The sequence below is a fragment of the Onychostoma macrolepis genome, chromosome 24 (genome assembly GCF_012432095.1).
Source record: "Onychostoma macrolepis isolate SWU-2019 chromosome 24, ASM1243209v1, whole genome shotgun sequence".
Taxonomy (NCBI): Eukaryota; Metazoa; Chordata; class Actinopteri; order Cypriniformes; family Cyprinidae; genus Onychostoma; species Onychostoma macrolepis.
In genome coordinates this window covers 13098821-13115653 of record NC_081178.1, presented here as the reverse complement: position 1 = coordinate 13115653, position 16833 = coordinate 13098821, and the positions used below count along the sequence as shown (strand labels likewise).

Genomic DNA, 16833 nt, shown 5'->3' with positions numbered 1-16833 from the left:
GAGTATTTCATATCTGAGAATTGTTTAGGCGAATAAATGGTCTCTTGAAACTGCCTCAGGTTAGTCTGACAGTTCAAATAGTACTTCTAAAGATGATTAAACTTTATATGATAGTGCGCACATACAGTAACATGTAACTGTAATTGAAAGTAGATTAGAACTGGGCTAGTTGTCACACTGTCTGTATCCTAATAACTAGCAGTTTTTGAGTTAAAACGTCCAAACAAAAATATGTATTTTCTCTTGCAGTAGTTTTGTATGGTGGAACATCTAGTCTTAAACTGATAGAATTTTTGTGAAACTGAAAGCCTTCCAAACCCAAAGTTTAATAGTTTGAAGGTTTTTTTTAACTGAAATTTATTTTACTGAATTTCTCAGGACAAGGTTTTTTGTTTGTTTGTTTCCCTATTTTATTTTATTTTTATTTTCCACCGATCCATCCATCCATCCACTGCTTGTCCTATGTAGGGTCGTGAGGATGCTACAGCCTCTGGATAGGTTGTATAGGTCGTGGATAGGTCGTGAGGATGCTACAGCCTCTGGATAGGTGGGACATATAAATAAATAAATAATCCCTGCCTATGCAGGGATTATTTATTTATTTATTTATATGTCCCACCTATCCATCCATCCACCGCTTGTCCTATGTAGGGTTGCGGAGATGCTAGAGCCATAGGCAAGGATTTTGTATTTTATTTTATTTTTAATTCATTTAATTTATTGCTGTTTTGCTCAAAGGCTTGTATTGTGACAACTTACCCCACTTAGTGCAACAACGTGACCCAATCTTGGTCATTGTCTATCCTGTGAACTGTACTGTATCTTTTTTCTTGAGCATCAATGGTGAAAATGTTAAATCTTTATATATGTCTATCTATCTATCTATCTATCTATCTATCTATCTATCTATCTATCTATCTATCTATCTATCTATCTATCTATCTATCTATCTATCTATCTATCTATCCATCTATCTATATTCACTGGAGTAAAAAAGTGTGTGACAACTTACCCCAGTCCTGCTATATGTTCATTAGTATTATACAGTAACACAAATACTGTAACGTAAAGTGTGACCCTAATTTTTCATTTGCACTGAATTGACACAAATATTAACATATTAAGCAGGAACACCAGTTTTGCCCATCAGGCTTTGCCTCTGTTGTTTTATAATGTCACTGCAAACAGCTGATATAGAGTCTCAGTTTGTTTGCACATCATAACTATTATCAGTATCTCTTTGCAGGTGTGTTTGCCCGGTGTGTTTCCATTGTATGCTGTAACTGTGCTCACTACGAATGCTTTGGCACAGCAACACAGACATACTGTACGGAAAAATGATAAATGACCCTCTCAAGCTACTTTTCCGGTTCTTGAAAAAACGAAGTCACCAAGTAAACTTAAATTGAGGTCACTGTGAATGCAATATGCATGTGACTGGGGAATAAGACGGCGACTGTAGCTGCTGCATCTTTAAAGTGTCAGACCTTCCTCACTGAGACATGGCAACACAGAACTGAAATATTTTATAGATCAGTATTTTTTAAATGTGATTTACATTTGTATGCCACCAAATTTGGCCACTTACGTGAATATTCATGCTATAAAACTAGTTCTTTCTCTCTTTAAACTGACTTACCACACTGACACATTCAGTGTCAGCAGCAGCAAGAAGAGAAGAGCAATTTGTTACCATTTTTAAGACCTTATCGCTTCACTTAAATCCAGATTGGATGGGAGTCGACATAGTTAATTGGTGATCGGCCCTCTGGCTGCTCTGAAAAAGGGGGAAAAAATGGAATAAATGTAACAGAGCAGACAACACTTACAGCATGCTGATATGCCTTCAAATTAATATAATTAAATCTACCTGCACTAAATTAAAGGCTTTAACTATTTTAATTTTCCAGTAGAGTGACATATTGTGTGGGGGTTGAGGGTTGAGATATACTGTAGCTGTGTTGATTAGCTTCAACTGTTTTGCCTGAGTGCATTTTTTTGCATTCATTAGTGATGAGATATTTTAATTTACATCTTTTTAAGACTTTCCTAGAAGATTCGCCTTCTAATGATGCCCAAGATCTGTACTGAGAAATATCTTTCTCTTTTCTTTTTTTTTTTTAAATCTCATTTTGTTCTATATGCTTTGGCAATAAAAAGAATAAATGATGAGTGTTTTAAGGTAAAAACAAACCTAGGACTAAGGACGCAGAGAGAAGCGGATAGCAGAATTCATAGCCTCATAGGCGGTTGCAGCGATTATTTGTTCCACTCAGCTGTGACGAGAACAAGTTTGGGGCAGGAACAGGAAAACAGGCTATCAATAGCCAATCAAAGTGGTCGTCTCGCAGTGTAATGGTTGTAGGCAGTGCAATAAAGGGAGTGAAATGTTTGTAAAGCAGCAGCATAATTGATCTCTGTTGTGAGAATTGTGCGTTCACCCACAAAATACACTGTAGCTTGAGCAAATGGAGGTTTGATTAGCATACTAATGCATTCAAGCAATAAAACCACAGGCACCAACATACAAGTCATTTCAGTATTCGGAACATATAAGGTTAATATAGTTTTCATTTGGACAGTATGTGTATATGTGTATACTGGAATCGTATCATTATGGCTGGAGGTTTGATTTGCAGCTGTCACAGACAGTACTTGCAGTTTACTGAGCCACATAAAAACTCGGCAGAAATCTTGTACTTTTATTAGCCCCGATTTCTCTCCCTCACAGTGGGGGAAGCATTTTTGTTTAAGAATAGTTCACCCAATGAAAAATCGCTGAACATCAGGCCACCCAAAATGTAGATGAGTTTGTTTCATCATTGGAACAGAGGTGGAGAAATTTAGGGTCACACTTTATATTAGGTGGCCTTAACTACTATGTACTTGCATCAAAAAATAAGTACAATGTACTTATTGTGCTCATATTGTATTGCAAAACACTTTTGCTGCTATTGAGATGGGATATGGGTAAGGTTAAGGACAGATTTGGTGGTTTGGGTAGGTTTAAGGTTAAGGTGTAAGGGATGGGTCAACAGTGTAATTATAAATGTAATTACAGAAATGAATTACAGATGTAACTACATATAGGTATTTTTAAAAATATAAGTACAATGTAAAAACATGTATGTACACAATAAGTGCATTGTACCAAATGATTAATTTAAATGTAAGTACATAGTAGTTAAGGCCATCTAATATAAAGTGGGACCAAATTTAGCATTACATAATTTGCTCACAAATGGCTCATTTGTGGTAAATGGGTGCCGTTAAAACATGACAATAATTCACAAGTAATCCACAAGACTCCAGTCCATCAATTAACATCTTGTGAAGCAAAAAGCTGCTTGTTTGTAATAAACAAACCCATTTTTAACTGTTTCTGCGAGCTAAAATACATGTCCTCTATCCATAATATTGCTTTCTCAATTGGAAAAGTCATCTGAATCAGGAGAGAAATATGCACTGATCAAGCACCGTTTACAGTCCAAAGCAGTTCTAAACAAGTATGTTGGCGGATTTATGATTTATGAACAGAGGTTGGACATTTTCTCTGGAGGAAGTGATGTTTTTTTATCAGCTGTTTGGACTCTCATTCTGACGGCACCCATTCCCTGTAAATAATTGGTGAGCAAATAATACTAAATTTCTCCAAATCTGTTCCGATGAAGAAACAAACCTCCATTTTTGGCCTCCATGATGGCGTGGATGCTTATTTATGGGGTCTAGCCATTGTGTTATATCATAAGGGATGTAAATGCAAGATTTACAAGAAAGCTTTTTTTTGCCATAAGACCATCCCAATGCATTTCAGAGTCAAGGGTACACTGGCCCAGAGTGCATTGCTTTGTTCTAGAAAAGTCATTCAGTGTATAGTGTAATTTGTGCGGCTCAGCTTCTCCAGGGCTCTGTGTAAGGATCACAGCCTAGACCTCGCTGAAATAGTGTCAGCCGATGTTCACTGAACTCTTGGTGTGAAGGAACTAGGGGTTGAAGGTTGTTTGGTAATTTCTGTTCTTCTAGTTTCTCCTTAGCTTGCTGTACCTGTGGCTTAAAGCTGCAGTGTGTGATTTCTGCACCACTAACATCACCAAACAGGATGTATAAGGAACGTAATATTTTATGTGCAGTGATTTACCCTTTTTCTTGTTCACGCTCTTTGCCTTCAGTGGTTCATTTAAAAAGGTCATGCAATTTGACTAATGAATATAGCCTTGCATAATAATTGTAAAAGAGATGCCAAAATGCTGTTCAGAATAGTTTTACATGGATTACAGCTTGTCAGCTTCCCAAAGGTATTTAATGTCAGTTACCCCATCACTAATAATGTCATTTTGAAAAGTGATATTTAGTTCAACAGCACTGTATCTGTGCATTAGTGGCAGGGATTTTTCTGCAGGTTAAATCGTTATGCCAGTAGGTAGGGGTGTGCAATAATGACAAAAAAAATGATATCTCAATATTTTCTGGCCTTTTTTTCGATAATGATAATTAGACGATATTTTGCTGAGTGTGTTATTGTGCTGGTACTTAGATTTAGGGCTGCTGTGGACAGCTGACTCACAAAGCTTTTGATATTCTTCAAATTCTGTGCAGTGATTCATTTGGAGGATTAACAGAAATGAACTTTTCCAATAATTTTAAGTTGATTTTTACCTTTTATGGGCATTTTTATCTATATAAGGCCAATTTTTTTTTAAACCTAATTAAATGTATGCATCATCTTTTGTGTCAAATTCTTACATTTAATCAATAAATTCATATAGTAAGACACTATAGTGCTGTTAGCAATCAAATGAAATCAGTATCAACAGAATTTGGGTTTGCAATGCAGAGCACAGAATCTACTTCTGAAGTTGCATTTAGAAGCATTCACACGGGCTGTTTAATGCAAGACATGAATGCATTTAACCTGCAGTTACAATTGCATAAATAATGCTTTGATGTTAAAAACTTGAATACTGATATTTGAAATTATTTGGAGAAAAAAGGGAAAATGTACTTTAAATATAAACGTTAAATTGGATTAAATTCAGACTTCACACATTCACACTATAAAGAATCTAAGTTTTAACAGTTGTGAGGTTATTACTTATTAAAAAGAAGTATATAATCAAAAGAGTATTCGATTTTGCACACAGTCTGTTTCAGTGAATGAGTCATTAAATCGTTCGCTCAACCAATTCGTTCATAGAATGATTTAATGTTTTGAACTGCTTTGACTTCATTTGGAACTAAAAATAAACAAAATATAAAAGCAACATCACACAATTGTGCTGGTGGTCTGTCAGCATTTGTGTTGAGTCCAAATAAAAACGCAATGAAATACTGAATAACAAATAAGTTTGTTTTGTACACTTGTTGACCATGGCTTTGTTTTGTATTGACCAGTATTTTTTAAATATTTGAGATCCTCTGGCTCTAAATTTCTTGAGCAGCAACTGTCATTATGAAGCTCCTCAGTATCCCACAAGTGACAAATTGAATGCTACATCAGCACACAGAATATCGATAAAACCAATTGGCTGGAGAATCATTACATTTCCCACTTGTAATTGAAAATTACCACAGGCAATTGAAACCTCAAGAACTGGTCAGTCTGGGTTGGTGTATCTCACTGGGTAATACAGATATATCATAGGTTTCAGTCAAAAAGTTCAGATGGGATTGGGAGCCTATAACTTAATGGGATATTTTTGGGGGATGTATGATAGGGAACCATTTTCTGTCATTCAATAGACAACCTTAAATGAGACAAACTATGTAGGTCTTGTTGAGACTTCGTTAATTACAGCAGAGGGGCTGCACATACACACACACACACACACACACACACACACAGACAGCTCTGCACAGTACCCTGAGGAGAGACACACACTCGCAGCAGGGTTGGATAATGGAGAGGAGATAGAGAGTTACCTCTCTTGCCTTTATTTATAGAGGTTTCTTGGTTGTCTGTGCACTAATTAATGTTTCAGTGACCCGCAGACACCCGAGGCGTCAGCGCAGCATGAGCTCCCCTCTGTTGATCTTGAGCAAATGCCCTGCATTATGAGACAAGCTCACCTGACAGTCAGAAGTGAAATAAATGCAATATTAAGTGGGTCCCGTGATCAAATCATGGCCAAATTGACATGTCTGAACATGTAGCGATTCCTTATTAAGAAATGTGACGCCCTCCAGATGGGAAAGTCTGTGATTATCAAATTTTTTTCACAACGCTTCTGATCTGTATGACTGTTGTCGAACAATGTAATTAAAGGTAAATCCCTCGTTGTGTGGTCTTGTGCACATTCATCATGAGTTTATATTTTTTTCAGCAACTTTCTGGACTTGTGAAAAGGTTAGGTGGTTTAAGTAGATATCTTAGTCAACGTACTGTAAAAAGAAAGTTAAAGCAATAAAGAAAGTCTGATCACAGACTGCACTGAATGATTTTGGCAACGATGTAACCAAATCTTAATTATGCACTTAATTATGATCTGTTATGCTCACCAAGACTGCATTTATTTGATAAAAATATTATGAAATATTTACAATTTAAAATAACTGTTTTCTATTTTAATATATTTTCAAATTTAATTTATTCCTGTGATGCAAAGCTGAATTTTCAGCTGCCATTACTTCAATCTTCAGTGTCACGTGATCCTTCAGAAATCATTCTAATATGCTGATTTGGTACTCAGTTATAATCAGTTATTACTGGTGCTCAGTTATTAATAATGATTCTTATTATTATCAGCATAAAAAAATAAAATAAAAATAAAAACATTTTGGCAGCTTAATATTTTTGTGAAAACCATAATGCATTTTAAAATCAGCTGATTTAAAATCACCAGTTATTTTAAAATATATTCATACAGAAACTGTTGTTTTCAATTGCAATACTATTTGACAATATTGCTGTTTTTACTGTGTTTTGTTCAATTAAATACTTGGTGGGATAATAGATTTCAAATAAATGAATGAATGAATGAATCTTAATTATTCCTAACTGTATACATGTATACATGCCACTGTATATATATAACATTCTTCTTGTTTAATATTTTATATGTAAATTAGTTGTTATGTTGTCTGTGTCGCTCTTTGCGGGTGTACCACTCCTTGCCTTTCCTCCGTCTTCTGTCTCAAGGGCTGGAACCCATCCAGAACTCTGTCCCAGCCTTCAGTCAGCGTCTCCCTGCTGTGACGTAAGGCATAAATGAAGCAATCAGAGGAATAACGAGAGTGCAGTCTCAAGCAAAGCTGAGCTCTGGTTAAAAAGTCACCATATATATACAGTAAGATCAATAGTGGCAACATATTAATAACTTATCCATACTGTGTCTAGACAGTGAGTCAGGAGATTATAGTAAATCATTCATTTTAATCCCTTAACAAGGAATTGTTGCTTCATTTTCTGAAGAGTTTCTGGCAGTGACTGAGACAGTCTGTGGTAAACACACAGTATCAGTATCCTCATGACTCATGATAGCTCAGCTGAAAACACTCATGAACTCTGCTAAAGGAAGACACTTCAAGGACGTGAACAGAACAGAAGATATCAAGAGAATTTGTGTCAGCAAGAGCGAAGATAATATGTTATGTTCCTTTGGCTCAGTGGTAGAGCATTGCATTAGCAATGCAAAAGGTTGTGGGTTCAATTCCCAGGGAACACATGTACTGATAAAAAAATGATATCCTGAATGCACTGTCGCTTTGGATAAAAGTGTATGCTGAATGCATAAATGTAAATGTCTAATGAAACCAATTTGGATGTTATTTCAACCAGTCATGAAGGACTGTTTGTTTACAACATCAACATCTAAACTGTCCATCTGAATGGTAAAAATATTTATTTTATTATTATTATAATTATAATGTGTTGTTTCAGATTTATAAAATAAGGTGTTCCTGCTTGATATAAAATTAAAAATTTAATTAACTTTAATTTTGTTTGGATTTGGATATTAAGCTATCACAACAAATGTCAAGTTGTTATAACCAATTGCAGCAGCATTTTTACACATATAACATTAAATAAACACTTTAATCAGATTGATTATTAATGTCTCAAACCCCTTTCAGGGCATTTCTATTTAACCAGCAGGATTATTTTATGTGCAAAATTGTTTAAAAATGTTCCTAAAGAATAAATAAATAAATAAATAAATACATTTGTTAGTTTATGCTTGAAACTAGAAAAAAAAAAAAAAAAATCTTAGATTAATTTAATATATACTGAAAACAAGTCTTAATAGCCTGTAAAACAAAACAAAAAAATATTGCTTAAAAATGGCAAATGTTTAATACATTTTTGTGATACATTTGAAGTACTAACCCTTGTTAATATTGGAGTACGTTAGAACTCAGAACTGATATTACTTTCGATTCACTCTTCAGGTTGGATAAGGAAGGTCAAAGTCAAGCACATTGCATTGTGGGATGCAGTATTTTGGCCATGCTGTACCTTGCACATTTTGGCAGATGTAGTAGATCACCTGGTGTTTTATGCATGAAAATGTGCTTACTGTGCATGGTTCACATACTATTGCAGAAATAGTAAGAGTAGTACTACAAACATTCTCTGACACAGAATGTCAATGGCTGAAGGAAGTGCTTTGGAAATGTCGTCCACAACAGAGCTTGTTCTTTAAAACTGGCACTGAACTTGGCTTGCAGTCAGTTTGTCTATTAGAAAGGCTGAGATTGCCTCCTCCTGCCAATTTCCCCAGTCTGTCAGCATGATCGAGAGATCCTGTGTTTCTCCATCCTGATGATGCAAGAAAATCAATTGAAAAGCTTATTTCTGTGCAGGGATTTTTGACCTAAATTTCAGTATGTCTATGCATGCTCTCCATCATGCAGATTAGTATCTTAATTACTGTAAGTAAGCCTTTCTCATTGGCTGCAACTTCCAACCGTATCATCACCCTGTTGACATCTTTATTAAAGAGGTCAGTGAAGTAGGCAGGGAAAACCCCTCTCAGATAGTATCAAATGCTTTGCATTCTTGAAACGAGTGTGTGCTAATCCACACCGTGCTTTCCTGTTTACCACAAGGGCAATTACTCACTGGGGAGTCTGGGGTAGTTACAGTAACACAGCCCTGCTCAATTTACTTCCTGCTAAACCCACAAATTACAGCTCTCTTTTATGTGCCCCCTGTTGCTAGGTTAGTTTAATTGCCCTACAAGGCTTACGTGTCGTAATTATTGCGTTTACATCTACCATCTTGTTGTGATTGTCTGGCTTGTAACACAGCACTGATGCTTTGTTTCGTGGAAGTGGAAACTGATAAAAGCTGTTTTTACATGCACTAGACTTATTTACCAAATGTCTAATTTTGTTTTTACAACTCAGAAAAAGTCATAATTGGAAAAAAGTTGTTTTTCCAGAGAAGGGTAAATTTGTGTTTTCAACACAACTTTGGTTAATAACGAAGCAAATTGCAACTGAAGGGTGCTTTCTCTAGTAAATCTGATTTTGTGCGGACTGGATTTTCTTTGTGATTACAGTATATTAGAGGAAAACAAATTTCCAGAAATCAGATTTTTTTTTTTTTTTTTTGTGATGGAAACATCTTATTGGTTTCAAACAATTTGATACAAAAACCCCTAAATATGATGCTCTCCCACATGGTATCTTCCAAAAATATATAAAACATACCCGTTTTTACAGTGTGATAATAGTGCTAGTCATGTGATATTATGGACAGTGTGTTGTTTTTACTTTTGTTTACTTAAAAATAGTTTGTATCATATTATTTTTAGTGCTGTCAAGTGATTAATCACATCCAAAATAAAGGTTTTTGTTTATATAATATATGTATGTGTACTGTGTATATTTATTATGTATATATAAATACACACACATAGAATATATATTTTTCATATATTTACATGTGCATATACATTTATATATTTATATTCTTATATTTTATATTATACATAAATATATTAACATAACATATTTTTCATATATATATATATATATATATATATATATATATATATATATATATATATATATATATATATACACACACACACACACACACACACACACACACACACATGCATGTGTTTGTATTTATATATACATAATAAAAATACACAGTACACACACATATGTAAACCAAAAACTTTTATTTTGGATTCGATTAATCGTTTGACAGCACTAATTATTTTAGATTTTTACATTTTTTTTTTTATAATACATTTTTATTTAATTAACTTGAAAATATTTACCTTCAATTAATTTAACAGTATTTTTTTTCAACTTAATATTAGGCTTTTGTTTACATTTCATACAATTAAAAATAGGGCTGTCATTAGAATAAAACAGCTGTGAGTAATAACGACTTCCAAACAGAATGAATGAAACCATAATGACGTTAAATTGTGTAAACGTGTTAAAAAATGTATCATTATTTTACAAATGTAATATATAGGTTTTATCAGTGTTGCCTTTATTTAAACACATTATCATATGAGCAAAAGCTCACGTCGATCAACCTCTAATTCATATGTATTTATACATCACTATATTAACGTCAATACATATTAATACATATACACATAACAATGTATATTGAATGTCTTGAGCATTTTAAACTTTTAGTTACACTGTTTTGTAGTTGAATGTGTGTCTGTTTATATTATTTGGTTTGTTCTGTATGGACACTGTTCATTTTATTTGTGCAGGTCTTACAGGACTAAAAAAAGTCTTAAATATGCTTTTAACAACTCTGCAGATACCCCTCATCACTAAAACTACAATCTAACGTTCCACTAACACTCCTTTTGCAGACCCCCGCTTCAAAAACTTTTGGCTTAACACATTTGAAATTTAATTTGGATGATGCCTACCAGCAATTTTTTTTTTTAAACATAAATCTAATTTTTAGCCTTCCATCTTGTCAGTTAGCCTCCAGCAATACCCTCTTGCATGCTATAGCTCATATAATACTCAATATCAGTGTGAGAATATTTCGCTGACCAATTACCTAATTAGTTTTCCTGATGGTGAAAGCTTGCCAGCGCTGCTGATTCAGGTTGGCACGACGCAAGCTGGCTTGACAATGTGCTACTTTAGCACAAGTTCTCTGGCATTTACTCACATGCTGCACGTCTGTACTCTGATCGCTTTTTGTTTGGCTCTGATAGGAGATGATGACCAAACTGATAACTGAGACACCAGACCACCCCATTCCTTTCCTCATTGGCCATCTGCAAACCAAGCAGGAGAGTCCCGGAAGGATTCAGAGGACCCTGTCGGGATCTGCAGCACTGTGGGCCGAGAGCTCCTCAGGTGGGTATAGTTCAGAATCCTTCAAGCTGTTTCACACATAGAGAAAATGTAGATCACTACCAGTTTCTCTCTCTGTAGAATACAAAGGCACACGACGGGACTCCAGGGGTTATGAAAAACCTTGGCAGATCCATCCCAAGAAGCCCAAGAAATCAAAGAGTGACCTGGCCGTGTCCAACATTTCCCCTCCGTCTCCTGAGTCTAAATCATGTGAGTCCCGCTGCAAGAGAGAAGCTAGTGTCATTACATCAGTTTTATGTGATTCGGCTGGCTGTTAATCTGAGATCAGCCGAGCATTTTCAGAGATCAGAAATAGAGGAGACCGTCTGTACATTAGTGAACAATGACGACTTCTATCTTTAGATAGTGCCATTATGGAGGATATCAGCATGAGCTCTGAGTGATATGTATTGCTGAGAGAGTAACTCGTATCAGCGTCTTTAATAATTTAATATGATGCTCTGTTACTGACAGCGGTTCTATTTCTGCCTGAGTGGAGGCTGTCGGCCAGTTTTGGAGAAATGGCACGAAGGGAGATTGTAAATACATGTAACCCCATTTTAAACTGTGGATGTGTGCCTGTGCCCATTTCCAGTTGACTTATTTAGATGGTTTTCACATCAGTGAATTATAAAATCAAGTGATTTTGTTTCTATTTTTTGTTCTTATATTTTAAAGCATTAGTTCAAGCAAATTTTCAATTGTTTATTAATGTCCTTCCAAATTTCCTGCACGACCTTTTTACTCTTTTCCTTAAAATGAATGTAGACACTTCCAAGATCTAAAAAGGATGAAAAAAGAGCTTTATTTCAGGAAAGGCTCAAAATTAAAGGGATAGTTCACCCAAAAATGAAAATTCTGTCATTAATTACTCACCCTCATGTCGTTCCAAACCTGTAAGACCTTTGTTCATCTTCAGAACACAAATTAAGATGTTTTTGATGAAATCCAGGAGCTTTCTGACCCTGCATAGATAGTAACACAACTGACACATTCAAGGCCCAGAAAGGTAGCAAGGACCTCATTAAAATAGTCCATGCATCTGTGGTACAACCTTAATTTTATGAAGCTACAAGAATACTTTTAAGATATTTAAGATATCAAAAATATCTTAATTTGTGTTCTGAAGATGAACAAAGGTTTTACAGGATTGGAACGACATGAGGGTGAGTAATTAATGACAGAATTTTCATTTTTGGGTGAACTAAGTTATTATTCATTAATTTTGTGTACTGTGGTAATGGAACACAAAAACACACAAGTCACTGAGTGCATTTACATATGCAGTTAACCTACTTTATCATATTCAATACGGAATTTTTTAAGGCCTCTATATTATTAGTAAGATCAAAACTTTGTTTTTGTACACAATATACTACATGCCTTCTGTCATCTGACTAATATTTACTTTTTTAGCAAGTAAAAGGTCTTTTAATATAATTCTAAAAACGGCCCACTTTAGGTTATCGTCTTTTTGCTGTGAAATCTTTACTGATTTTTATAAAGTAAACATCAGAATCTAGAGTTTTGATCATAAAAATAAGAATTTAAATATAATATTACTAAGAGATGTTATTGGGAGATATAGAATGATATTTATTCATTTGTAATAAGTATATTATAAAGATCTTATTGATTTACAGGATATCAGAATTGTATTACTTTTTGGCCCTATGAATAACAACATCTGCACCAAATATGATTTTTTTTTTTTTTTCTCAGTTTGGGCCACTGAATAAAACTGAGATGTTTTCTTTCCCTTCTAGTGCTCTGTATTCTCACTATATCAGAATCAGAATCAGAATAAGATTTATTGCCAGGTATGTTTACACATACGAGGAACTTGTTTTCGTGACAGAATCTATATCATATTATACTGTATATAAGCCATAAAAGCTAAAATGAAAACACGTATGCAAAGCCTTTTAATATTTTGGCAGAGCTCAAAACACTCCATTTTCCATTAAAAATTGATTTTTAAAAAGTGTTATTTCATCTGTCAGGCTTTACAGGGTTAATTGATGTTTACTTCCTAAATCGTTGTTCTTTTCGAAAAGGAAACATATTCAAAGTCTCAAACATTTTCATGCTTTGTTGGATTTTTATAATGAACATTTGCTTTGTACATGTGAATGCACTTCTCAACGTCAAGTTTTGATATTTGCAAGTGTGTATGAGATTTGAGAGCTGCGGTAAATTTTGCTTCTTTTTTGTGTGAATTATTCATTTAGCATCTTTGAAGTGTCAGCTACGTCAGGTGTTCACAAAAACATAGGCTCTTAGTTTCCAGGGAGTGATATTTCACATAATGAGTCCAGAGGTTACTCTGCAGCACATGCAAAATAAACAGAGCGTAATTTACACATGGAAACATATTGCAGTATGCATAGTAGCCCTCATTTTCAAGCTCATGCATGAGATGGAAAGACAGAATCTGTTCTTCCTAAGCAACAAATTGCGCAGGACTCTTGATATATAGATCTACCTGATTTATTGTCATGATTCTGTCATGATTTTATGCAAATCAGGCTCATGCATAAATGCACAGTCCTTAAGGAATCAAAATACTAATTTCAGAACAATCCAAATGATCTCCCAGATCATTATAACATTCACTAATTGGTCGTTCTGGGTATCCAGCGTCCAGCTTTAGCTCTGTGGCACTTGATCGCAAAAGCTAATGAGCTGTTTTTTTCTTTTACCTGAGATAACCTGTGCTGTCACTGTGTTCATGGGGTTATACTATTTATTAATTTTTTTGTCAGGTGAAAATGCAACTCTTACTGTGTGCCATTATATTGCATGCTCAAAGTACTTTTTGTCCGCATAGGCCACGTTTAAAGCAATCACAGAGAAGCTTGGGGAATGTGGATGGGAAAATACCCTGTACAGAAATCATTTGCAAAACATGCACTGCACTGAAAGCAAATACCTCTGAGTCACAGCAGTGGCAAACACATTTAGCTTGACGTTGTGAGTGTTTTAAATTATTCAGTGTTACACTCTTTGCTGCAAGTGCTCTTAGTCAGACTCGCAGAGGTATTGTGTATGTCTGACAATCTGCGCACGTTTGGATTTTTTGCACTGGGGCTATGAACAGTGACAGCGCTAAAATAGTACAATTTGAAGTACCTTTTCCCAAAACAAGTTGCCAAGAGTCCTGGACAAAGTAAAATTGCCTTTAAAATGCTCAGCGGTTGCTCAAGTCAATAAAGTGAATGATACTGATTTCAGTTGGATGGGATTTTTGCATATTAAGCTATCGGATTTTGGTATTTTCCGACCTGAGAAGTATGACGTGATTTGAGCAAATTAGAAGAAAATAAAAAAATTGTGTCGTGATGAATTCTAACAATGTATGGTTGTTGTGAGAATGTGATATGGTTTGTGTGATTATCAAATCACAAAGGCTGTGATTTAATTAGTCTGATGTGCTGAGTGAAGCGCATTTATTTACACTAGGGATGTCACCATACCAAAAATCTAGTAGTCGGTACTGATGCCACCAAAAGTGCAAGTCGATAACATGGTCGATACCCAAGTCGATAACATGGTAAAAAAAATATAACATTAATACTTAAACATTAACTCCTTTATTTAAACCTTTTGGTTTTGTCCTGTCCAATGCTATGGTTATCACAATGTCAAATATTGTAATTTCAGATTCACTCCTGCATTTTAATACAGTCGTCACTCCTGAAACTTTGCAGTGTATATTTCGCATGACAAATTAAACTTTTATTCAAATTATGAATGGGTTGTACACAGAAAGTGAGCAAATATAATCAATGAATGATAATCAATATCATTTCAATTCAGCCGCAGCACAAGCTCAATGATTGAGTGAAAACTCCCATTATAATAAAAAAATCTGTCTATACAAATCATCGCTTATTTACTTTGTGTTTATACTTAACGAAACTGTTCGTGAGAGTGGAGAGCTCAAGGTGAACGAACTCTGGCGATTCTGACTTACATGCCTCTGATTGGCCATTGCCTTCACATGCTCAACAAACATATCTGTGATTGGTTACAATGCTCAACGCTGCAAAAACAGGTTGCAAATTGAAATTTTTGACACCCTTCATAGACACTCACATAAATATGGGACTGTTTGAAAGCAGCCGCCTGTCAGCAAGTTGGTACTCGGTATTACTGGTACTGTGGAAAGGCTGGTATTGTTACGTTTTTTAAAATTTTAAGTATTGACTTGGTACTGAAGAACCAGTACTTTTGACAACATGCAAGCAGCTCATGATCTGGGCATCTTAAGGCTAAATGTAGCTCATAACTCGCCAATTTAGGAAAAAATCTTTTTAAAAATCTTGGGCGTGTCAGTACTAAAGGACTCTAAAATTTTTGCTCTAAGAGTATTTCACAAAGCGTTTTAGCGCTAAAACTAGCTCCTAAATCTGTGAAACTTTAGGAGTAGGGAAGAGGACTCCTAAGTCACTAAGACCAAACCACAAAAATGGCTGTTGCTGGCAATCTGCCTCGGAACGTGAACATTTTATAAACATTTGATGATAATGAGCTTTTAAAAAGGTATTGCCTTTGGTTTTGGTGGTTATTCCTTTTATTATATCCTTGTTTCATTAACCAGTTGGGCAAGAAGTAACAGCTGTGCTTGCATCCAGTTTGGCTTTCTTTTACGTTTGTATGTCTCACTATCAGCCAAAATTATTCTGCTCTGTTAATTAAAAGGCTGTTTATATGCATATTCACTAATTGTTTACAAGAAGCCCACATGTACAAGGCTGACAATTAGCTCAATACTTGTTTAATCAGTGACACTTAGCCTGCATTTTAAAATCTTTATTTGAATGTGGCAATTAACATTTTTATTTTTAAACCTTTATTTGAATATGGCAACATAATATCACGCTCTACAACAGGGTTCCTCAGATCTTTCCCCGGAGAGCCAATCTGCTGCAGAGTTTAGCTCCAACCATGATCAAACTCACCTACCTGTGATTTTCTAATGATCTTGAAGACACTGATTAGCATGCGCAGGTGTTTTTGATTAGGGTTAGAGCTAAACTCTGCAGGAAAGTGGATCTCGTGGGCCAGATTTGAGGATCTCTGCTCTACAATATTTCTATGAATAAATATCTGACAGACTATCAGCCAATCACTGTGTGCATAGTTAGTAAGCATGCTGACATCATCCATAGCAAAAAACAAAAAAAAGCAAAGAAATTAAGACAGCCATATTAGTATTGTAATTGTGACTGTTGTTGTCATGATTGAGTTCATTTAGTTTCTTCATCATGGACTTTCAGTTTATTCCTGTTTCAGTTATCGTGGACGTTCATTAACAAGCACACCTGTATGTATTTAGTTCATCACCATTGTGTATTTAAGTTGGTCACTTCCTCTTCTTCATTGTCTGGCATTGTTTGTGTTAATGTTTGCATGCTGTCTCGAGTTTGTTAAGCCTTTGGAGTTTGTTATATTAAATATTACTTTTATTTATACCTGACTGTTCTTCTTTATCATCTTGGACAAAACGTGACAGTTGTTCTATATAATAAAATT

At 35.0% G+C, this 16833-nt stretch overlaps 1 protein-coding gene across 1 annotated transcript in view; it reads left to right on the top strand.

Moving 5' to 3' along the window:
- The window catches only part of c24h8orf34 (chromosome 24 C8orf34 homolog), a 91322-nt gene that overhangs the window by 1946 nt on the left and 72543 nt on the right, over positions 1–16833 (top strand). Inside the window, exons 2-3 of the mRNA XM_058765638.1 lie at positions 11151–11295; positions 11374–11505. Of these exons, the coding sequence (XP_058621621.1) occupies positions 11151–11295; positions 11374–11505 (277 nt within the window). The remainder of the gene's footprint in view (positions 1–11150; positions 11296–11373; positions 11506–16833) is intronic.